At 37.2% G+C, this 25,932-nt stretch overlaps 1 protein-coding gene across 3 annotated transcripts in view; it reads left to right on the top strand.

The window, feature by feature from the left end:
• PTPRM (protein tyrosine phosphatase receptor type M) overlaps positions 1–25,932 on the top strand; it is an 811,120-nt gene that overhangs the window by 496,814 nt on the left and 288,374 nt on the right. For all 3 annotated transcript variants that reach the window (XM_045849822.1, XM_045849820.1, XM_045849821.1), the window contains exons 9-11: positions 1,390–1,499; positions 8,527–8,728; positions 11,504–11,606. In XM_045849822.1, coding sequence (XP_045705778.1) covers positions 1,390–1,499; positions 8,527–8,728; positions 11,504–11,606 — 415 coding nt within the window. The remainder of the gene's footprint in view (positions 1–1,389; positions 1,500–8,526; positions 8,729–11,503; positions 11,607–25,932) is intronic.

Here is a 25,932-nt window from a genome sequence, read left to right as displayed (position 1 = left end):
GTTTTAACTCTTTCATTTAGCTCTTTAATTTTGGTATGTTTTTTATGCATGGTATGTGTTAAGAATCCAACTTCATGCTTGTGCATGTGGATATCCAATTGTTAAAACCACTTGTTGAAACATTATTCTCTCCCCATTGAATTTTCCTGGCATCCTTGATAAAAATCAATTGACTGCAAAGTGGGGTTTTATTTATGTACCTTCAATTCTACTCCACTGATCTATAAGTCAGTCCTTAGGCTAATAACACAATGTCTTGATACTGTAGCTTTATAGTAACTTTTGAAATTCAGAAGTGTTAGTATTCCCTAACTACTTTTCATTACTCTCACCATCACAAACAATTTTGACCATGATCCCCAAATATATGTACATTTGTAAGTAGTACTTTTATACTGGTTTATAAATAGGGTAAAAACACTAATATACTGAATTGTGTATAATTAAAGCATACTTAAAACTGAATTAAGTCATAAAGATGACATAAACAGTATTTTTAAATAATATTAATGTTATATTTTAGAAACTTGGCAAGTAAATTTCTATCTTGCCTTTATGTCTATTAGATTTTCTTACAAAATAATAAGACATAAGAGGTGTTATAATGTTAGGTTTTAAAGAAATGACATCAAACTTTCCCATATCTCTTATATTATAAATAAAATAAATAAATAGTTTAAATATCCATATCAAATATTTATAAAACTTCTAGTTAATGTATATTTAATAGATACATTCATATAAGTACAGTAGTTCATCTATATTCTTTGACATGCTTTTGTCACTCACTGTTACAGTTGTTATTTATCATCAATCATTTTTGTATTTTACTATGTGAACATGAAAAGGAAATAATTCATTAAACTGGTTTATCTCAAGTTTATTAGTTTTATTTTAAAATGCTGCTATGATGACATCATAGTAGTATATGTTTCCTGGAACATATGTACAAGAATATTACTAGAGAATATTCCTGGAGGTTGAGTTATTGGATTGTATGATACATGCTTCTTTAAAAATACTTAAATACAACTCTTATTTTCTAAAATGGCTGTACCAATTTATGCTCTCACTAGCATGTGTGGGAATTCTCATTGCTCTATAGCCTTCTTTGTTTTTTTGAAGAATGAAAAAGTTCATTTAAAAGTTGATTACTGAGTTTCATCTAATTGATTCAAATTTTAAAGAAAAAATGAGAGAAATTTTGTTTCTTTATAGGGAAAGTGTAGTCAAAATGGTTCTGAATTTTAGATTTTTAAAAGAAAATTGAGTGTATCTATGGATTATTAAAATTACTTCAATAAAGAGTTAAAAACCTATCAAGTCTAGATATATCTTTTTTTTGCTTTGTTTCTTAAACACGTATTGATTTCTTTTTTCCCCTTCTAGTGCCAGGTGCTGTTCCTACTGAATCCATTCAAGGAAGCACCTTTGAAGAGAAGATATTTCTTCAGTGGCGGGAACCAATTCAAACATACGGTGTCATCACTTTATATGAGGTAGTATATGCATTTGTTAGTCATTTAATTTTTGTTATAATTTCTATGACAGCTAGACTATCTAATACTTAAAAATTCATAATAGCATCATGTCTTTTAGGAAGTGTAATGCTTTCCCAGCTAGGGTATATTCCTGGGTTGCAGGCCATAACCCCCAGCAACCACACATTGATGTTTCTTTCCCTCTCTCTCTCTCTCTCTCTGTGTCTCTCTCCCTCTCTCTCTGTCTCTCTCTCTCTCTCTCCCCCCCGCTCCCTTCCCTCCCTAAAAATAAATAAATAAAATCTTAAAAAAAAAAAGAAGTGCAATGCTTTGAACAGATATAATGGTTACTATATAGGAGAAAAAAATAAAAATGAGCTTTTGAATTGTGTATATTTTCAGGATGTATATTTATAATGATTTGGATGTTTACAGATTACATATAAAGATATTATACATAAAGATACAAGATAATATATTTTTGAATCAACTGTATTAAAAACAACAAGTATTTTGAAGTATACATTGATTAGGAGGCAACCGTAGAATCCTATTCTTGCTGAGTATAAAATAGTTTACTACTGAATTATAGAAGAATGCTGATTATTCAATTAGCAAAGTCAATAGATGTTGTCTCAGAAGTAACAATAGAATAATGTCTTTTGGTTTCTTAGTATTAGGAAAACATATGTTACACATCTGTGACATAGTTTGTCTACTAAGGCATATCAAATGATTGAATGATAGATAACAGAAGAATTTGATGAATTGTTCAAGGAAGAAAATAATAGCAATAACTAGGTGACAGTCATCCTCACATCTGTATGAGCATCATTTTACAGTGCCTATTGTCATAGAAACAAGCAGGTGCATTTTTTAAAGCAACAATTTATCTGAATGCAAATTCAACAAATTATATGTTGTTAGGTTTCTAAAACTCATGACTGCTATGTCTATGGCATCTCTGCTTGAATACCTTTCAGAACTACTGACAAAAGCCAAAGCAGATTAGCTGTCAGACAGTAATCACTGCTAACCCCCTTTCCTGACCCAGATAGCCTCCCATTGAGGTTGCCTCATACCTTTTGAAAATTGGTATTGAAATGCAAAAAAAATTGCTAATTGAAAGCTAAACAAAGTAAGGTAAGAGATAAAAGAACTGTCATGTTAAAAGAATCAAGTGTTTAGGAAATTCATGGCTTAACTATATATAGTTAAGTTTTATAATTAAACAAGTTCGTACTTTTTTTCTCAGTGAACGGAATCTTTTAGTTAACATTTTTGGCCCATGGCCATTTTTTGGCCTCAGTTTGGGGGAGTCTTGCCATCAAGAATAACAGATTTTTTTTTATCAGAAAAGATAGTCTTTGAAATCAGCTGAAGTTCCAAAAAATAAATTCATTTATCCAAGGGCCTCATGTTGATATCTAGACAGACAGAAAGTAATGTCCAGATTCTTTCTTTCTGATCCCACTGAAATATATCTTTGTGTAATAAAGTAACTTTAATGTGGAAACAATAGGAATAATAATTCAAAAGAAGACCCTGTTAACTTCTCTGGCTTCAGCAACCAGGATCTCCCAGTTAAATACTGATCTAAATGCTCCCTCAATGCATTGAGGGATGTGAGGAAATGTCATCAATCAGAGTTTTCAAAATCAGATGTAGGCTAGTAAAGCAGGTTGTTTCATTTTTCTAGACTCCAAAGAGAAAATTTCAAATATGTGTACCAGGCTTAAGTAATTAAATATAAGTTTTCTGACCACCACATTTTTCCCTCCCTTTTGCCCATGTTTTTTAGAAGTAGGAAGGAGTTCCAGGTTTCTCAAGGTAGGCCTTAGATGGGGTCTCAGGAGGGAGCTGTTCTTTAGCAAAGAAGCCCTGCTTACCGTGATTCACCCAGCCTGTGCCAGAGTCAGCGATAGACATACCTTCCTCCTGGAGTCAAGCACTGATGTGGAACCAGACTCAGTTCCCTCTCTGGATGGCTACAGTGCCCTGAGACAGACATCATGTTAAGGAAATAGAACAGTTGCCCAAAGGGAAGCAGGGAACTTAGGAACAGTGTATTATGTCATAGAAACACATTTGACTACAGGTAAAAACTGGAAGGAGAGCTAAATGATCGTAGTTGGAAAAAAACTTAGCAATAAATGGTACAGGTGTTTCTTTGGCAGGGAGCCCACTTGGTGTTTGAAGGGGAGAAGAAAAACAGATTGAATGGTATAGATGTTATAAATGAATATGCTATAAATTTAGGTTATTCTCAGGTTCTGTCTTTACTTACCAGTCATTAGTAAGTGGAAAATGCTAGCATTGTCATTTTTGCCAGGAGTTACAGCAATTAACAGCACTAAAGCATTCTTCTGGTCTTATTCTTTGTCCTCTCCTTTACATTCCTCTGATGTCTACCTTCAGCATCTCAAACTAGGCTTTCCTTTCCCTTCTCCTTGCCTTTCCTCTACCTCCAACCCCTCTCATACTTTACATCCTGATCCCCCACTTAATTTTATCAGTCATCTTTCTAAAACCTGGACTGATAATTACATTCTTCCTCAATAGCTATCAAAAAAATTATTTCTGTGAAATTACAAGTGTAATATTGCTCTCTGAAAGGATACTCCAAATAAATTATCCTTGCTTCCCAATTTCCCTTTTCAGAGGTAACTACTGTTAACAAGTGTATGCTCTTACAAAATTATACAAGGTAGAAATTATAGTGCAAGTTTTCATTTATAAATACAGATGGATAAAATTTAATGAATGTTAGTAAACCAGCATTTCATTACAAGAATAATATGCTATATAAGAACCCCACCTCACATCATACAAAAATAAATGTCAAATAGATTCATGATCTAAACACAAAAATTAAACTGTAAGAAAATAGGGATGACAGTTTTGTCATCCCTATTTGTTCGAACCTTGAACAGTATAGGGTTGAGGCACTAACCCCCACACAGTCAGAAATCCACATGTAAGTTTTGACTCTCCCAAAACTTAAGTTCCCTTGGTAGCCACAGGGGATTGGTTCTAGCACCATTGTGGACACCAAAATCCCCAGATGCTCAAGTCCCTTATATAAAGTGATGTAAAACAATATATACAGTTAGCCCTCTACATCTGTGGATTCAGTCTACCTCAGATCAAAAATACTGTTTTTAATCTTTGGTTGACTGAATCCATGGATGAGGAACCTGGATATACAGTGGGCCAACTATATATTTATTGACAAAAATCCACATGTAAGGAACCCATGCAGTTCAAACCCATTATCAAGGGTCAACTGTCTATCTTCCTACATTTGACATAAAGCCCATTAAGTCTTTAAAAAAGATTGACAAACTTGTTTACATAAGAATTTAAACTTCTGAATAATGAAAGATAGCATGAAGAAAGTCTAAACACAAACAGAAGACTTGGGGAAATTATTTTCAACATTAATAGCAGTTAACAACAGGCTAATGGCTATCATATATGCACCTGATGTAGATTAATGAAACCATAGACAAAACATTTCATTAGAAAAAATAAAGAGTAAGAGGAGGAAACTCATAGGAAAAAATCCAAATGTCATGTAAGCATATGAAAATATATCTACTCAACCTTACTAATGATTGAGAAATGAAATAAAACAAGTGTTACAAAAAGTTTAAATTGTAAAGACCGAATATTAGGCAGTGACTTGGAGAAATGTATGTCTGTATAAACTGTTAATGGGAACATAACATTTTGCAACCTCTTATATAGTATCTTATCAAAATTTGAACATTGCATATCATATCAAGCCTATTCCTAGAAGTTTACCAGTCAGTAATACTCCCAAATGTACAGGGATATATATCTAACCATTTTCATTATAATTCATTAAATTTACACAGCTCTTGGTTGACTAGGGAGAAAACGCCAAACTCCTGGTCATGGGAGTAATACATCAACCAGTTTGTTTGTTTTTTAATTTAGTGTGTGTAAGGTGTTGGAAGAAGATAAAAGTACAGAAAGTACTGCCCTTTTCTACTAAAAGTAACAGTTCTAACAGCAACCAACTATACAGAGAATGAAATTAGCGCTAAATGCAAATCAATCTAATATAGTATAGAGTATAGAGTGGAGTATAGAGTGGAGTGTTGCCTGAGCGCAGAGTAAAGTGGAAAGGTCTGTCTGGACTTAGCTGAGTGGGGCGCTGATGGATCCAGAGTTGAAGAAAGGCACTTCAAGATCCAGCACATGGGGAACTGGGCTCAGTTAATCACTGTTGACTGAGATAGATAGTAGCATGGAAAGAAGTACAATTTAGGGGCCGTGTTAAGAAGTTTCATTGTAGTATTCAAGGCCTTCTGTGATCTAATGCCAATTTATATTTATTACTGCAGCTCCCCTTATTTTTCTCCTGGAATTTAATAAGCATGTCTATGGGATTTTTTTTTCTCCAAAAGCCTTCAGAATTATCACAGCATCCTGCTTTTACTTATACAGCAATCCCCCCTTATCTACAAGGAATACATTTCGAACCCTCCCCCACCCAGTGGATGCCTGAAAGCATGGATAGCACCAAACCCTACGTATACTGTGCCTTTTCCTATACATCCACACCTTTTCACATAAAGGAAGCACCTTACGGCGTCTCCGGCACTCCTGATTGCCAGTATCTCTACTCTTGCTCTGTAAGGGTTCCTTGAACACAAGCACTGTAGTCCCTCAACAGTCAATCCAATAACCGGGATGGCTAAGGGACTGAGCGGTAGGGAGTGTGCACAGTGGGGAGACCCTGCACGAAGGGGTGATTCATGTCCCCAGGCGGGATGAAGCAGGACAGTTTATGTTTCACCATGCTCCTAAGAACAGCACGTAATTTAAAACTTATGAATTTTTTATTTCTGGATTTTTCTATTTAATATTTTCAGACTATGCTTGACCCTGGGTAATGAAACTGCAGGAAGAAAAACTCTTCTGTTACCTGCCTCTCCCAATATTCTTTAGCTTAGCACCTCTGTCTGTTTCTTCCATAGAACTTGGTGTTTTAAAATTATTAATTTACTTATTGTCTTTCTACCCATCTGCACCCACCCCAGTCCAGATTCTTAGTTACCTGAGGGCAGGGCCTGTGTCCACCTGCTGACCACAGCACTCCCAGAATGTGTGCTGAGTGAGTCAATATGTGAATGGAGTGAATGGATCTGTGGCAGGAAACAGGACAGAGATAACCCTGTAAGTGTAGCAGGCAGGCGAAAGTTAATGAGCAAAGCAGTCAGAAAAGCCCAGTACATGTTTGTAGCAGAGGAACCAGGACAGAAGGTAATATAATGTCATTATATCAAGTATTCGGAAATAAATTTGGAGAAGAGGTAGACAGGTCTTAAGCACAAAGTTGGGGAGTTTGGACTTTGTCTGAAATACAAGTGCATTTGTGTCTTATTAAAGTGTTTAACAAGGCAGTAAAATGAGCAAGAAGATTAACCTAGCCCTGGTGGGCAGTGCCAGTCCTTATTTGAATTACACTGTACCATAATTGTTGAATTGCTTCTCTCCTTCCTCCAAGACTGTTACCTCCTCCAGGGCAGGTATCATGTCTGAATCACCATATGAGACCCCAGCTCAGAGCACAGTGCCTGGGGCATAGGAAGCATGCAGTTAGCGAATGAGTAAATGAACTGAGCACACAGCAGGGACAGTACTCAAGCTCCAGCCACAGCAGCTGCGTGGTAGATGTGGTCTTGTCTCTTGACTCAGAGTAACCTCGTGAGGGAAATATGCCAGAGGGTTAACAACAGATACACTGCCTGGCTCTGAGAGTGCCAGTCATCGCAGGGATTAATATATATAGCAAACCTTTTCTTGCCAAAGCTTAGTTGACTCAATTTAAATATTCTTTCAGAGAGGTCTCCTTAATTATAATAATATGGTATAAATAAAGAAGAAAGAATCTCAATTATCACTTCATATAACAGTGTTAGTGCTCATGCATGTAAATTATATGTAAGTTTGCCTATTTAAAAGCAAGGGAAGTGTTCAGTTTTGTAATTTAAAACTTTTGAATATTCTACATTTAAAAATTATGTCATTACAATTGGTAGAAGTTAGTAATCACTTCTAAAATTGTATGCTCTTGAATAGTTGATGAACTACTTATAGTAAAATTCTTTTAAAATTTATTTGAAGGGGCAAAATTGAAAGGCACCTACATCATATTTATGTTCACACATTCCAGACCCCTTCAGCGTGCTCTGAACGCCTGTCATGTGGCAAATACCAGGAAAGTTTCTGGAGTCTCGCTGTTCAAAGTGGCAGCTCCTACTCACAGGTGGCAATTTAAATTTCAGTTAATTTAAATTATATTAAATTACATTTTAAGTTCCTCAGTCTCACTAACTACATTTTGAATGCTACCAAGCCACTTGTGGCTAGTGGCTACCATATTCAATAGTGCAGAACAGATCATATTTATCATGACAAAAAGTTCTATTGGACAGTTATAAATAAAAGATATAAATATGACCCAACATGAGGACTAGTCATAGCATCAAGAACTACTGATACTTGTCCAGGATTTATTTTTGGAGCAGATATCTTTGCCACATTGGTAAAAACAGTTAAAAGTACACTCATTTCCAGGAGACAGTAATCTGTTCAGTGCTAAATCAAACTGTGGCCACTACATGAAAAGTGAGGCCTTACCCTTGTCAAGTTCTTATCTGTTTGAGTCTGTTGTATATTTTATTATTTTATTTGAAACCAACTGTAATGTGGTTTTCCAAAATGACATTTTAAAAACACAACTTCAGGGTATTAGCTTAAACCTGAACTCATCCTTTAGGTTCTAATCTACTGGCTTTAAGTTTCTCTGTCTGTAAAAGTAATAACTCATAACAGTTTTGGCTGAGTTCCTGTGCCCCTTCACTGGATCTAGGATTTGAAGAGTCTAAGTGAATATGACAGCTTACCATAAAGTGTGTAACAGTGCATACATCAGAAGGGTTTATTGGATAAAGATGCAATCTTGAACTACCTGCTCCAGATACTTAATCACATTCTTATTCTCTTGCAGATCACCTACAAAGCAGTCAGTTCTTTTGACCCAGAAATAGACTTATCTAATCAAAGTGGAAGAGTTTCAAAACTGGGAAATGAAACCCACTTTTTGTTTTTTGGACTGTACCCGGGGACAACATACTCCTTTACCATCCGAGCTAGCACAGCGAAGGGGTTTGGACCGCCAGCAACAAATCAGTTCACCACCAAAATATCAGGTATTTCATCAGAGTTATGTCTTTTCCCAGATGTGGCATTTTGTACTTTTTCATTCCCATTGTCAAGTGTGCAAAGCTCACTCAAATTTATATGTTATGTTCAGATGAATACTTTTGGATGTCTGAATATAAGAACTATAGAATTAAATGAAATATTACAAATATTTATAACTCGGGAGCTTAAGGCCCTTCCGCATTAAGAAGTAGCCACTATTTCAGCAGTTTGCATTGGAGCACTTGGACATGAGCAGAAGGTTCTGTTCTGCTCAGTGTTATGCCCTTCACAGTCCCAATGACCAGAGCAATGCTATTGAAAAAAATCTCTGTAATGATTCATAAATGAGTGAGTGCACAACAGAAAGACAGCATTATATAGAGTTCAGTGCCAGAAGGATCAGCCAGCCTTCTTTGGGACCTTCACCATTAGTAGTTTCCTGTTCTAAAGAGAAAGGCGACTATAGAAGAGTTGTACCAGGCACTTACAGCCTCTAGCTTTTTGCTTGTACAGACTCAATTACACCATCCAACAAAAGATATAATTTGAGAAATATTTCTGGGCATATGCAACTGTGCAGAAAATTTCTTTGTGCTTTAGACTAGAGGAAATGGAGTTGCCATCTGGTATGGGATATGTAACAGCACTAAACACATTCCATGGACATTTTCTTTTTCCATTTGTCCCCCCATGGGTATGAGTGGGGGAAGTACTTGAATTTGGACTTAATTGTTTTGGTTGGGGGCAGATGAGCAGAAGGCAGATGAGGGAGGTAACTTAGTCAGGGGTAGCTATGTAATATTTAGCCTGATTTTATATATATTGTCCCTCATTCCTAGTTTTACAAGTTTTGTTTGGAAATGAAGGAAAGGAAATAAAACTAAAGTAATGTAAGTGCTCTACTACTTCCTAGTAGTGCTGCTCTACTAGGAAGGCTTGGAATTTTGTTTTTAAGCAATTATAACTTAAAGGAAATTTTTTCATTGTGTAAGATTTGATTTATGAGCATAAACTTGACTTGAAGTTTAATATACACCTGATACTTAATATGCAGTGTTAGGTTATAAGAACAATATGGAGAGCTGGAAAAGAGGAAGAAGGCCTTGGGAGGTTAGAAAAATGACAGAGGGTACAAGTGAGTGGCTAGAGACACTACTGGACTTGTAATCTGAAACTACAGGTTCTAGTTACTGTTTTCCTGTGTACTTCCTCTCTGACTTTGATCAGGTAAATTTACTCCCCAATATGTATTAAGATGATAGTATCTGGTGCAAGGATTTATCGTGGAGATTTAAAGAGGAAATGTGTATCAATGTCTACTCCTCCAAGCCCCCTTTTATTTGTCATTTTCCCCTATGATTACCATATTTCAAAATATTACTATCTTAAAGGATGTGTTCTTTCAGAAAAACAATTCATTTTTACCATTTTTATTAAATAAAAATCCTGGTTCATATAGGCCTGAGCACTGTGAGCCCACCAAGTGTATACAACTCTATCCAAAAGCAAAGATAGTTGACATTTTAATTAGCCTACACAGGCTTATCAAGAATAAATGTGTAATTTTCAAAAAAAATTACAATTAATGGGCCCCTACTGTCTATGTTCATGGATCTCAGATAACTACTCTCTATACAAAATGTAATTCTGTATTGTGAATTTGTTAATTTTTAATAGAACTGGAGTTAATTTTTAGTACTGAGAAAATCCAGTAAGTGGAACTGAGAACTAACCCATGTCTTTTACATAAAATCTTTTTATATATCAGAACTTTTAAACACTATATTTGTAAAAAGATCTCTAGTGTTCTCATCAGGTGCTTATAACCTGTGGGTCATAAAGAGACCATGTGCCCTCTCATATCCCAGCCTTTATTAAATGATTTCTCTTATCCATGGTGGTGACAGAATTACCAGAGAGCTCTGTTGTTGTCTTCTCAGAGTAAGAGCTAACAATCTAGAAAGCAAGTAATGCCATGAAATGGCCTTGAAAATAGGATTCACACTGGAAAGAAAACTAACACTTTATAGAATTATATTTGCTGGGCTCTCCTTATATATTGTTTGGAATTTTTATAATAGCCATAGAGGATAATTTCTCCTATTTTAAAGATGAGTAAAGTTCCTCAGATATGTGCTGAAGCTCTTAGGCTGGTTGAAACACAGCACAACAAAAAGTCAAACCCATGACTTTCTTATTTCAGTTCCTATATCTTTCCCACTCCGTGCTTTTCATGACAGCCCACCAGTGGTCACTGATTTCAATAAGCCTCTCTGGCTCCAGCATCCTCTTCAAATCCCCCAACAGATCTTTGCTACACACACACACAAACACTGACCTAGATAGAAGAACTGTAAAGTTCAGTTTTCTGATCTGGCTAATTATTTCTTAAATATATGTTTAAAGTATATTTTTGAGGAAAAGAACACAAATTATAAGTGTACAACTCAATAGTTTTCACAAGCTCACTACATCCCTTTAGCAAGAATCCAAACAGAAAACTCAAAAAACTGAATATTACTAACACCTCACAAGATTTGCTCCTGCTCTCTCCCAACTTTGATCTCTGAGATCAAAGAAGACAAAATATACTCGTTTTAGCAGTTGTCTCTGATATTTTGTGTAGGGTATGTACATAAAGGATGTTCATGGTCAGGTGATATCTGCAATTTAATTGAAGTGCACTGTGTTCCTAATGTTCTTTATAAAAGAAAGTAGACAGAAAACTGAAACGATAAACCAGAAATAATGAGTCTCCAATCTCATGCATTTTTCCCCAGCACCCTCTATGCCGACTTATGAACTTGAGACCCCTTTGAATCAAACTGACAATACAGTGACAGTCATGCTGAAGCCTGCACACAGCCGAGGCGCACCTGTCAGGTACTGAGCAGGGACGGGGTGGGCTGGCTCAACAGAGATGAAAGCTAAAATCAAATTGGTTAATTTCTTGACTATGTTTTCTAGGGATTTGCTACAAACCTCAGTCAGCATGTAAATCCATATCTTTATTAGTTCTAATTAAAAGAAGAGATTAAGGAAAAGGAAAGTGCTTTGATGTGGGGTGATCAAGTTTTGTGTAGAGTTTGATTCTGAATGTAAGTGGGTTGATCTTTGAAGATAAGGAACAAAAGCCCCAGTGTGTTGAGGTGGCTTTACTTCTCCATGGTAATGGCTTGCTACAATTCAGTTACCCAGGGGCACCTTATATTTGTATCCTGAGCTCTCTTCTTTAAGTGGGCCTTGTGTTCATTTGTTTGTGTGCCTTGGGTTTCAATTTGGTTAACTTTCGTAAATTGCCTAATTTCTCAGTTGAGTATGTGGTGCATATTTTTTTAAAAAGAAATAGACCAGTGATTTTTAACTGCTGTGCCACAAAAATTTTTAGAACTTGCAGTATATGACTATTATTTCATCAGGGGCACTGACCTCTTTTCCCTTAGGTTGTCACATTTTAAAAAATGACAACAGCCAACACAACAGTAGCCATCATAGTGTGAATGAATCAAAATTATACCTATTTCTTGTCAGATTGGCAAAAATATATAATTTCTTGATGTGCTGTAGAATTTTAGTAATTAGTTTATGAGTGCCATGAGATAAAAAAGGTTGAAATCACTGCAATATACGATTGGAAAGAGCATTGTGAAGTCTTTATTTGAACAGATTTAAGTTTATTGCTAGCATGTAGGCCTCATTTCCTATTCTGTGATGATTTATATAGCTAAGAAATTACAAAGTATAACTTTTACAGTGAATGAATAAAATAAATTTATTCTTCCTAGGAAGGAGCAAAGGAATGCCTGAATAACTCTTGAATATGAACTTGTCATAAGCTCATTAATCTATATAAATGAAAGTTCTACTTGTTTCAGAGGGACTTAGATATTGTGTGCCATCAGAATTGATTCCCTTCAAAATAATGTATTACTTTCAATAACATACTCAAGGGAACCATTTACATTCACAATTAAGGCTATATAGGGTTTGTTTCCATATTTCTTTTGTGGATTTTTGTTTCATTAACCTTTTGAACCCTGGCTCTTTTTTATCATGTTTTCACTACAATATCCTGCAGCCCTCAGCCAGACTTCTGTATCTCTGATAAGATGTACACAAAGTTTAGTCCACAGGGTGAAAACAGAATAGCACTAGTTGACAGTGAAGTCAAATTAGGGTGGAATCACAGAAATTTATACTTGAAAAATCTACAAAATTACATGAAACAATTTTTAATTTACTCCATTGACTCCTGAATGTGATCGCTCAATGTAAAGGATTCAGGATTGCCATTTGTGAGTGCAGTTTGTGAAAACACAATGAAACGTGTAAGAGCTCTGTTCCAGGTTTCAGATATTACTTCTTTTGAAGAGTGGTGCTATGAAAACCACCCAGAACCTTGGGCTGATGTGTGTGCTGTTGGGTGGCTGCACTGCTCCGAATGACACTCACTAGAGAGAGGACTATTCGAGGCCCAAGTGTGCCTAGCTGTGGATCATTCTTTTCTTACTCCAGAAGGCTCAGTTATTGTTAAATGAAAATTGAAGCTCTGACCATGGCCTTGGGAAAAAACATCATTCTTTTCTGACCAATTTAACAGTTGCCCAGACTCAGCAGTAATGGGCCATTAGGACAGGAGTCAGTTTTCTACAGTAGAAGCACCAGGATGAATGACAGGCAGAGGTGGCTCAATGTTCGGTGCCTCCACCGTGACAGACGCCAAAATCCTAACTGTTCCTCCAAGTGGACAGTTATTCCCTGTTCTACTTTATTCTTACATAAAATCATTTTACACATTTTTCTCTTTTTGTTGCATTGTTTCTTCAAAGCTTTTCTGTCCGTTTCCATCAATGTCTTTGTTTAGATCATTCCAAGTCTACGTTTTTTAATAATATTCCTTTGGACAATCCACATTAGCTCTCTCCCCAATCCTCTTTCCCTTGTCTTCTTAAAACTGTCCCTTGCATTTCAAACTACTGTTCATATTTTCTGCCACAGGTGTTGCTAAAGCATGGTTTTATTGCTGTTTTTATTTAAACCTTTCTAGCTGTTTTCAGTGACTTTGAAGCCTTACTAGTTCATTAATTATAGGTATTCTCAGACTTCTTACTATTATGTCTATAAAAATACAGATTCAGACACTTGTCAGAGTATCCAAACTACATAGCATTCACCACAGGTCTTACATCATTTAATCAAGCCCAATACTCTACCTCTGCTAAGATTTCAGTTTAGGTTGTCAAGTCTTCTTTCACAGTCATCATAGTGCCCTCTGTTTCAAGTTAGCACTGATCTGCTTTGATGAAACATCATTGTGTTATTAGCTAAACATTCCTTGAATTTGACAGGGTCACTTTGCAGTCTGTCTCTCTTTATATTTTCATCCACAAAGTTTGCATCTTGAAGTTAATAAATTGACTATTTATGTTCATTGTCTAAATACATAATACTAGAATCAATTTCATTTCTTGTGGGACACTATTCACTAAGCATTACAGGGAAATCCACTATGAACACTACCTTTACTGGAAGGATGCTTGTCTTTTTTTCAAAGATTTTATTTATTTATTTTTAGAGGCATAGGGAGGGAGAAAGGGAGAGAAACATCAATGTGTGGTTGCCTCTCACACACCCCCTACTGGGGACCTGGCCCACAACCCAGCATGTGCCCTGACTGGTAATTGAACCAGTGACCATTTACTTCACATACCAGCACTTAGTCCACTTAGCCACACCAGCCAAGGCGAGGATGTTTATTTTAAATACGTAAATTTTAGTGCACAAATTTGAGAGAGTAAATTATTTCAATCTCATCTATCAAAAGATGTTTTTTTTACAGAAAAGTAAATACAGGGTAGGGCAAAAGTAGGTTTACAATTGTTTGTATGGAAAAAGACATAGGTTATGATTATTACAGTAGCTTTAATAACTCTGTGTTCCATGTACTCACAACTGTGAACCTACTTTTGCAACCCTGTATTCTCCTCAATGAATTAATGATTATAGTACAACATAATGGGACTGATTATCTGTTGAGTATATGGAAGACCAATATATCTAGAAAGACTAGTTTGGGGAAAGAAAGTTCATAATACTCTCAAACTAAATAAGATGTATGAAAATTTTCTATTTCATTTGGTGCTTAGAGAAATAAGAACACTGATTAGGGAATCATAGATACCTAAAATATAAAGCCATAATGTATATTAAAGCATTTGAATGCATCTGGAAGATTGCAAAATGCACATGTAATCAAACTGCAATACAAGAAAGCTTTTCCCGAATGATAAGATAAATGCTAGAAGAAAGAATGGAAATGGAAGTGAACATCTGTTTGCTTTCTTGGATTCTTTTCCTTTTACAGTTTTTTATGTTCAAAAATATCGTCATGTGATTTCCAAAACCCATTCTTTCAAATGATTTTATTTTTCTTTAATACATATTCATTGGTGTTGAAAATGCAGTCAGACTTCATGTATGCACTTCACTAATGTGGTTGTGTATTGATTCCACTACAAGCTCAAAGCTTGGTTAATGCAGATTCTTGAAATCATACTAAACTCACAGTATAAATGATGGTTGTCTTTTTATTGATCAACACATCAGCTCTGTCACATAAAATTATTTAAATTCTAAGATGGCCATAGAGAACACAAATTTCATCATCCCTGCTGGTAAACTAGCACCTAGGACAGAATTTTAATATGTGTTCATAGGATCAGTTTTTTTCTTTAATAAGACAGGTAAAAGCTTAATTTTATTTTACTCACTTAGAATCACCTCTTTTCTCTCTCTTCTTTCCACTATTCATTACATGCAGACACAACACAGCAGTGAAACCCTTGTAATTTGCCAGTAAAAGAGCAACTTTAAATAAAGAATGAGTTTTACATAAACTTTATCCAACAAAAATTCTCTCTGTGAATTTATTCTTGGTGTATATATATTTTTTTCTACTGTCTGCAACATCTCATTAATAATGTATTATACCTTCTATTGGTTTATAAGCTTGAGACTTAATCACATTTTTGAGCCTTAGGTGATGGTGTTTTCAAATGACTCTCATTTTAGATCTACCAACATTGTTGCTTCAATTTGGTCATAAATATTTTGTAGCTACATGTCTTCTTAATTAAAACTCAGTGCTTGAATATGTTGATTAATTAAACATTCTGATATTTATTTCAGTGAAATGTTAAAAGATTAAGTTCTTATTTTTTTGATTTATTCATTCAGGAGATATTATTAAATGGGGAAAGCATCTATTACAGTTGTCTGTCCCCGGGGATGGAATGTGAGCAGCAGTCACATCAACAAGCTAGACTTTAAAACCAATGGCTGAACACAGGAATATAACCTTAATTTATGGTAGCTACTTTGTTGTTTTTCTGATAACGGTAGCCCCAATTATTTTAATATTGTGCTTATATTGTCATTGATAACTTATTATACTATGGTTGTCCTTACAACCGAATGCTTGCTCCCTTAGTGGTTATATTTCAAAAACAATTTATGAATAGTTTTGTAGCTGAGAATCAGGACAGCAAATAGGAACCTTACTACATTATGAATAGGGAAGAAATGAGGACATAAAGTATGGAAGAAATATTTCACCTTTTATAAGGTTGTGTTCTAGTTAAGTAAGATTTCAGATGAGGTATTTACTATTATGTCAAGCAAAAATATTTTATTCATCTAAAACACTTCTGATTTTAAAAAAGACTTGTCTCCTATAATAAATTCAGTTTTATATACAAATTAAGAATTATTTTTATATAGTATGTCCAGAATTTTATTAAATGGATTTTGCCTTAAATTCATTATCATGATAGACTTTGCAAATGTCTGCTATTTTCATTTACCCTTCTATATCATTTTTTTCCTTATTCTGCTTTGCCTTGTGTAGTTAACTAGGAAAATGTCAGCACATATTAAAGCCTCATTGTTAAATTCTAATACCTGATTTACTCAAAGTACTACTCAAATATTTTTGTAACAAATTAGAAAATTAGAAGTGAGTTAAAGGATGCTGTTTTTTTCTCATTATCAGGTGCTTTGTGCTTGGAAAAATCCAATGTTGTGTTCTTAAAACAAGGTGAAGAACAAATTTTCATTCCACTTAAGATAAATAGGCAGTAAAGAAATTGTATTTAGCCCTGGGTGGTGTGGCTTAGTGGACTGAGTGCCAGCCTGCAAAGCAAATGGTCGCCTGTTCAATTCCCAGTCAAGGCATGTGCCTGGGTTGCAGGCCAGGTCCCCAGTTGGGGGAGTGTGAGAGGCAACCACACATTGATGTTTCTCTCCCTCTCTTTCCTCCTCCTTTCCCCTCTCTTTAAAAATAGATAAATAAAATCTTTAAAAAAAGGAAAGAAATTGTATTTACTTTAAGATGATTTGTTATACTTCCTAAAACTGTTTGATCCTGGAGCTATATGGGAAGTAAAACTTTTCCTTCTTGTGGGCCATCAGCCTGCACTCATGTACCTACCTGGTTCTCACACCGCAGTTTTTGTTAAAAGGACTCAGCTTGAGACTGGGAACCAGGGTGTCTGTGAAGTATTGCACCTGAGATGGGACAGTGAAACAAATCTTTTGCAATAAAAGCAAGGAAAGAGATCATTATTGTTAATGAAAGGTAGAGATAATCATACATTTTGGTTTAAGAAGCTTCCTATATTAGGAATTATAATTTTTGGCATATCATTGAATATGTTTTGGAAGTTTGACGTTATAAAGTATGGACCAATTTTTTTTCTTAAATCAGCAACAATCTTTAATATGGTCTACCACCTGTAAGATCAAGGAAAAACATGTTCACTCCATTAATACCACCTTCTTGAACATCCCATTCTCTTCTGTTTTGTGCAAGAAGCCTCTGATTATGTCATCATTATAGGGTTCTTGTGAAAATTTTATGAGATCATATTTTTAAAAACACTTTAAATCACATTCCACACATACTAAGTACTATATGAGTGTTTCTTCTTTTGTAGCATTCTTCAGACCATGTCAGTAGGTTTATGTCATTTCTTTTCAAAGGACCAGCTCTGGTCCCCTAACTTTTCCCTTTTGTGTGTTTCATTTTATTATTTTATTCAGATCAAATATTGTGAAAAATAAATTAATTATTTAAATTTTTTTCTATCAATAAAATCATAAACAGAATTCCTGTAAATTCTGATATCTTCAGTGCATTTTAATTTTTGATTTCATGTGGGTACATTTACTTATGCATTTTCAAGGTTTTAGGAACTGATATTATAAGTAGGTAATGAACTTTCTCAATACGTCAATTCTGTAAAACACTCTTTGAAAAAGTTAGTTGTAGACTCTGGTCAAGATGGCAGTATAGGTAAACATGGCACTTGCATCCTCCCACAACCTTGTCAGAATTACAGCTAAACTACAGAACAACCATCATTCAGAATCTCCTGAAATCTGGCTGCATGGAAGTCCTACACCTAGGGAATTACAACAATAAAAAGCAAGCCATGTTGATGCTGGTAGGAGGGGCAGAGACACAAAATGGGCTGGTGTCATGCCTGAGGGTATCAGATGAGAATCAGGAGGGCTATCACTGCTGCAGAAGTCCTCCTAAGGATCAAGGGGTCCCAGCCCCACTGGGGCCCCCATGCCCAGGGTTCCAGTGCTGGGAAGAAAAGTCCCCATGACTTCTGGCTGTAAAAACCATGAGAAATTGAAGATGAGTGAGATAGAGGGCTTCTGGAGTCCCCAGGCAGTTCCTCTTAAAGGACCCACATGTGGACTTACTCTGATTCACTTCCTATGAGTTCCAGCACTGAGATAGCAACTCCAAAGGCACCAAGGACACACAGGGGGCAACTGAATTGTCTAGCATTGGCAAGAGCTGGGGAGGCAGCTTTCTCCTAGGCAGAAGTGCTGGCAAAGTCCATTGTTCTTTTGCTGAGCCCTCCCCCAACAGCAGGCAAGCATTATATCTGAGTCTCCATCAACCTGGCTATTATTGTTTACACCCTGGTGATTTTCTGAGACCCCTCCCCACCAAACTTGTAGTCCCACCCAAGGTGTTTCCAGTGGCTTTTCCTTACTAAAGGCCTGCCTCGGCTTAAGCTTCAGACTTTTTTAAAATCTCTCAGGGCTTTTCCTAAAATCTTTCAGACAATCAGTATCTGGTCTCTGCATAACCCGTACCACCTGCTAAGTGGCCCCAGACCTGCACTAGCAGTAGCCATCCTTGTTTTGCAGCTTGTCCTCTCTTGGACACCTTCAAGCCCAGCAGATACAGCAGTTATCTTCATATCTCTCTGTAGCTGGTGTCAGGTGGCCCCAGGCAGGACACAGACAGTAGCTCTCCTTGCATCTCCAGAGACCCAGGCTAGTGCACCTGGTGGACAGCTTCAGACCACACCAGATTACAGCCCTACCACCACCATAAGCCACACACTCAGGGGCAGGCTCAGTGAGCACCAAAGCCCTACCAAAGCAAGTCCTGCTCTATAGGGTCAAATCCAGCACAGCCACTCCTATGCTGTAGTTGTAGCTGGCACCCTCAGCTAATTGGTTTAGGGGTTAATCCCTCCTAGTGACACCAATAGCAATCAAGGCTCAATAACAACTGGACAGTGTGCACTGCCCACAGAGGGCTACACCTGGAACACCCAGTTCAGGTGACTGGTGAGGTTGCACCACTGGGCCTTACAGGACACCTACTACACAAGGCCACTCTACCAAGTCTTGGAGACATAGCAGCTCTAATCTAATATATAGAAACACAGAGGCAGCCAAAATGCAGAGACAAAGAAATAGGTCCCAAATGAAATATATTAGAACTGATGTATAATTTCCAGATCTAAACAGTACTCTTCTCTAAATTAATTAGAAACTCCTGAATCTATCAATAATTAATAACCAAGATCATTATGGTCTAAATTAAGAGATAGTGTCAGGTGTCACGTGTAACCTTTTAGATAGGCAGAATCACTATTTGGCATATTCTAAGGAGGAAACTTAATATTAAAATAAGCAACATAATTTGTGAATCTAACTTTATTTTTTTAATTGATTAATTTTATTTTTATTGTTGACACTAGTAAAGATGTTCCCCATTGTCCCCCTTTTCCCACCTCCATCCTGCCCCCCACCACCCATTACCCCATTGTTGTCTGTGTCCATGGGCCATGCGTATATGTTCTTTAGCTAATATCTCCACCTTCTTTTATCCAGACTCTCCCACGGACTTAACTTTAAAATGAGCCTCATGATATAGTAATGAAACATTCTCTTTGAAGTTAAACCTTATTTCAAATTCCAGCTCTCTCAACCATTTGCTGTGTGACCGATGACTGGTTCAGATTTCCTAAGATCTCTGTGCCTTAGGTTCCTCATCTTTCCAAAGCAGGGAAAATACCATATTATGGCAATGAAGTTCCTGGGATTACATTTACTAGATACTCAATAGGGTCCAAGTGCTGTCTAAGCACTGAGGATACAGAGGAGCTTGTTATGGCAGTGAATAAGCCATTTCAAAGATCTAGGTAAGGGAACAATGTGAGGAAGCTCAGCACAGTAGCAGCAGTGAAGGATGGATCAGAGCGGGCAGGGCATGGGGTGGAGGGTAATGGAGGCACAGCATGCAGGTTTCCTTCCTTCCTTTCCTTTCCATTGGGCCCAGTCAGGATATAGCTAACTCTTAGGGCTTGAAGGGAAGGGCCTTATAAATTCCAAATGCTAATTTTCATTAGAAGCAGGATTTAGAGAAATCAAAACCATTTACTCTTTTTAGAAGACAAAAAGAGGATGTATTTACTAATCAAAGTGACTGACAATATTAACTGTGTAAAGTACTGTTAAAGTAAATACTAGAACACTAGAAATTGAAAATCTACTTATCAATGGCTCTGATAATTTATTTAAAATCATATATTATATGAATATTTGCAGTAAATATGTGGCATTATTAGTCCCTCTTGCTCAAAAGAACCATCTGGATCTTTCTCTTTCTGTTTCTCTCTATCTTTCTTTTACTGCATTACCCTCACTGCTTTGCCTTGATCCTGTGCCAGTCACTTTTGTCATGATTATCTGTGTGTTGGGGTATGTAAGCAATGCCTATTGAGTGGATGTGGCAGGGTGTTTACTTACTGAAGGCCAGAGTGCAAATCCTTCTCTCAGCTCCTTAAGGAATGCCAACAGTACACTCAGTGAAGGATTGTGGTTAATTCTTCACTGGGAACAGGGAAGAACCAAATTTTTGGTCATACTATTTCTCATTCCTGCCATGCCCAAAGGAATCCATGCTTGTTGCTGAAAAGAGAAATGTCTAAAATGACACTGAAGTGTCATTTACAGTAGTGGCCATCCATTCTGCACAACTGCCTCCCTAGAGGTCAAGCAGGTAGAGCTGTGCATTCCCACATCACACTGACCAGCAGCCCAGACGCCACCCATCAGGGAGGGTGGCGCACAAGTTGATTTAATTTCCCATTGAAAACAGAGGAAGTTACAAGCTGTCTCTTCCCGCCCCCACCCCTGTATCTCTGTAAAAGTTAATAGTGGAATACTTTCAAAGTAGTTTCCATTTTAAACCCAGAGCACCGAAAAGTTGCAAATGCCTTGAACTGAACAACGTATGGCCTCATGACTCTCAAAGCTGCTCTGCCATTTTCTCTCAGGAACTGCTGGGTCTTCCTAATCACAATTATTAATTCCAGAGACTTCAAGGGATTAGTTTCTAGATAGCCTTTGGGAGAGAGGATCTTGGAAATTTTGACAAAGACTAACTGGTTTGACTATATAGATACATCATTTTACTTTTTTAAAGTGTTAAAATCACATATATACACAAGAAAAGATTAAAAATTCTAAGAGACCAATGAAATCACCTATGGGAAGGTGGTGAAAGCTAACCTACTGTGCTGCTTAGAGGCACAGCTTTTTAGAGCCAAGGAACAACTCGGAGAGGATCTGACCACTTGCCTCAGGTTACACTGCTTCTTGATCCTGTTTAGGGTGGAGGGCACAGTCATATAATGAACTTTGTTTTATGTCATTCTCTTCAGCAGAACATTTTCTCAATCAGCACTTACAAATACATTCGAGATTTGTCCAAAAGGGTCCAGCCATGTAATATGAAAATAGTCATTTATCAACGCCTCAGTTCCCTTCAAAATAGGCACCTTGGGACCTCACAGTTTTCTCGATTGTCATCAGCTGCCCTGTCATATTTTCCTGAATCTCATCAACTGTCTGACTGTTCCCTTTCAAAGGTGGTTTTAGTTTCAGGAAGTCAGAAGTTGCAGGGCACCAAATTTGGGCTCTATGGGGACTGAGTCATCTGGGTGACTGGATGTTTTGCCAAAAAAATCTCTGCATGAGACATGATGCATGAACGGGCGTATTGTCATGATGAAGCTGCCAGTCACCAGTTGCCCATAGCTGCAGCCGTCTGAATCATCCAAATAGTTTCTGTGGAGGAATGTTCAAGCTTACTGCAAAATTTGATGCAGATTCATTACTCTGCACACTCAGTCACTTTGAATGCAATGGCCACACAGTACACATGCTCCTTCAATGGCATCTACTGCCCCCACTGACTAGTACAGTGAAGTTGTCATTGTTCATGCATGGACATTCTAGTCCACTCTCCTCGGCTGCCAGGTTACATCAATGTCACACAAACCATTCTCCTTATATTAACAATGGCCAGACTTTTTCCAGACAGACCTTGTACAATGTAATTATTTATGATGAGAACACAGAAATGCTGATTGGCCTTAAGTTTCATTAGAAATTAAGTGTTATATATATTTATGTTTATATTATAAATATAGATTATTATATTACCCATGTGAAGGTTACCTGTACTAGTTTTCAGTTGTTTAATTATATTAATACTCTATCTTTCAACCTGTAAGTAGTAAACAGGTTAGGAGGGGATGTCAGCTTTTTTCATGTAACCATAACCCTTTTGAGTTGTTCTCTATGTCCCAATTCTTTCACTTCTCCACTTTTACCTAAAGGTGTTTTCCTCTCCAGAGTCAGTGGTTTTCCTGCTCAATGAGAAGTGGTAAGAGCTCTATGCAGTTATGAGCATCTCATTAAAATTCTTTCCTTTATAATACTGAAAAATGTTATAGGAAATTTTAGGGTTGACATTTGGCTATTACTCATTCTTCTTCATTCATTCACCTAACATCTATTGAATGTTTTTATGTTCAAGTCACTGTGCTAGGATGGTGATCAGTGCTACGTAGAAAAGTCCAGGTACTCTAACAGAATACAACACAAGGGCGAAATCTCAACAAGGGCATCAGGGTGTGCTATTTAAGCTGGAATCCAAAGAAGTAGAAAGTAGCCACTAAGGAGCCGGAAGACAGAGTAGGTCCACCAAGGAAAGCAGCAACCTACAGAAAAGCCTAGGATAATAAAGTGAAGAGGTAAACAGTGGTCCTCCTAGTAAATATAATTAAAAAACATATATGTAATAAATGAGTTTTGACCAGCACTCAAGAATGTTAATTAGATTTATGCATTTAATGCTGAAACTGAGGCTTTTTCTGGGTTAATAATTTTGTAAAGTGTATAAATATAGTAAAAGCAAAATGATTTTTATAATTCAGTCTCTGATTATCACTCAGTACCTCAAACCTAATTGAGTGTGCAATACATGTTTATTAAATTGAGCCTATTCATTTTCTTAGCCGACATAATTATCACGGAAACTTTAACAGATAAAAAGCTAAAGGTCTGTAAGTGCCTTTTAACTAGTCAGAATATCAGGAACAAGAAGGATTTTAAATTTATATTTTCATTCCTAAATAAAAGTTAAATTCATTGACCCTTCCATATAATGCATATGTGTAAAAGATACCCTGCCTTTGTCTGTTTTGTTAAGTGAGAAGATAAATTCAGAAAGACTTCTTCAAATAAGCCATTGCTACAAATGCAGATTCCGCCAGGAAAGTGACTAGAACTTGGCACACCTATACTGACTACTTTGAAGACGGGCCTCACTCCTCACCTCTGTGGGTCACTAACCACCCCCCCTTTTTGTCCTTTAATTCTCTTCACCTCCATTGCAGCCTTAGTTCATGCTTTTGCCGTATGAGCACTCCAGTCCATGTTCCACACTGGGGCAGCAAGGATCTTTCATTCTACTTAATAATTTATCAGTTTTACTCTTGCCCTCAGGGTAAATCCAGGCTGTTTCCTCTGTAATGGAGGTGTCCACTGTCTAGTTACTTCCTGGGTCAGCCTCTCCAAGCCGTCTGCCAGCTGTGGTCATGCAAATATATACCGAGTACTGAGAACACACCCGGTTGCATTCAATGTTTTCTTAGCATGCAGTCTTCTCTTTTCTTCCTGTCTCCCACCCCAACACACACAACACACACACACACACATGCACTCTTCTCTCACTTATTGTCACCCTCCCAGGCGTAGCCCAGATTCCTTGGAGAGCCTTCTCCGGCCTTGCTGCTCCTCTGGCCTACCTCAGACTTACTCACCTCTCTGTGTGCTAATGGCTTGTCCCACTAAACTGCCAACCCCTTTAGGGCAAGGACTGCCCTCTGTGTTCGAACCTCTATATTCCAACCCTGGTTCTGTCCTGGGCACAGCCATCGATTCATGTTTCGCTTTGTTTTTAAAGAAATAATTGGATGGTAAAGGATTTTTAATGGGACAAAGAAGTGAATGGATTTTTATCTTAGGTCAGTCATTGGGACAGGGACAAGAAAGAAGTGAATGGGCCCATGTGGCTTCCAGATGGAAGGTTAATGGGTCATTAAGGGGGGACTGTGAGGCTGCGCCCCACAAAAACCCTCAGGTCCTCATGGGGAAGGGGCTTACAGGTAGTTAGTTCTATGGTGCTCTCTCTGAGTTCTCTCCAAATGACTGAAATTTACTTCCAGTGAGTGGAATCTTACCTCCATGATGTAAATAATTCACAAGACTTAGTCTTTTTTGGTGTCACAGATTAAAAGAACACAGAGCATGGACCAGAAGCCTCAGGTGGGCATCTAGGCTCTGTTGTTGACTCTTATGTGACATGGGGCCACACTGAGGACTCTGAGTCTTTCCTCATTTCTGTAATGGGAGTTCTGAGTGCGGTCCACATGCCTCACAGTGCTGTCAGGAAGACTGGCGCAAGTGAAATTTCTTTGTAAACTAAAGTGTTTAAAAAAAAAGGGCAAAACTAATACTGGAATTTGCTTAACAAAACATGTTGACCAGATTGCTATTCAGTCTTTGTTCCCTTTGTTCCTCACTTTTTGTAATGTGCTTAAAATGTCTAATCATTACTGCCCTTGAACTTATGCCAATATGCTGTGATCATCACTTAAGTAGTAACTCATTTTCACAATAATTTTGTGGAAGCTATAAGAAAGGTGTGTTTGGTACTAATATTGTATATTTATTCTGTAAAACCATCAAAGTTTTAGAAGATCTTTTGTTCCATCAGAAGAGCTTGGAGGTGAGAAGCCATTGTTGGTTGGGGTAATTACAAATAATAGCTCTATTCTGGAAAGGTACAGAGATATTAAGGCCATAAAAATGCAACCAGCCACAATGTGGAGTTTGTTAATCTTGGGTTTAAATCCTGGCCCTTACTCGCTCTGTAACCTTGTACAAGTTTTGTAACTCTTTGAGTCTCATTCTCCTAATCAATTAGATGTGCGTAACACTAATGTCGACCTCAGAGCGTGGCCAGGAGAATCAATGAGGTATAAGCAAAGCTCTCTCTCAGGACAGCATCCAACACAGGCATTATCTACCCAGTGTAGGAAAACCTTTCTTATTTATTGTTGACATTATCCCGACCTGTGGTGATGGCAATGACACGTAATATCATGGTGTTTCTTTTCTTCCATCCATGTCTGCAGAAATTTTCCACATCCTACTACAGTATTTCTGAACCTCAGTTATGATCTTCTGAGCAGTTTGTGCAGAGGAATAATAACTATGATAATAAAAAAAAATAATTGTTGTTTCTTAGATTGAGTAGCTATAATGTGCCCGGCAGGCCCATGCTTGTTTTTTTATGAAATGGTTTGTAGCCATGCAGACTTGACCCCTAGTCAGATGCCAGGATCCCTGTGCACAGAGGAGTGAGCTGAGGTCTGGTAAGTAAACAGACACACCTGCTCTGACCCCTCCACTGTGCTCTCCTGTGCAACACTAGGTGGTGCCCTCCTGGGGCACCCCCGCACTCCCCCAGCCCTTAGAT

This window comes from Phyllostomus hastatus, unplaced genomic scaffold (assembly GCF_019186645.2).
Source record: "Phyllostomus hastatus isolate PE091 unplaced genomic scaffold, TTU_PhHast_1.1 phas_contig_80, whole genome shotgun sequence".
Lineage (NCBI taxonomy): Eukaryota > Metazoa > Chordata > Mammalia > Chiroptera > Phyllostomidae > Phyllostomus > Phyllostomus hastatus.
Note: the sequence above shows the minus strand (reverse complement) of the source record. Positions and strands in the feature narration are given on the sequence as shown.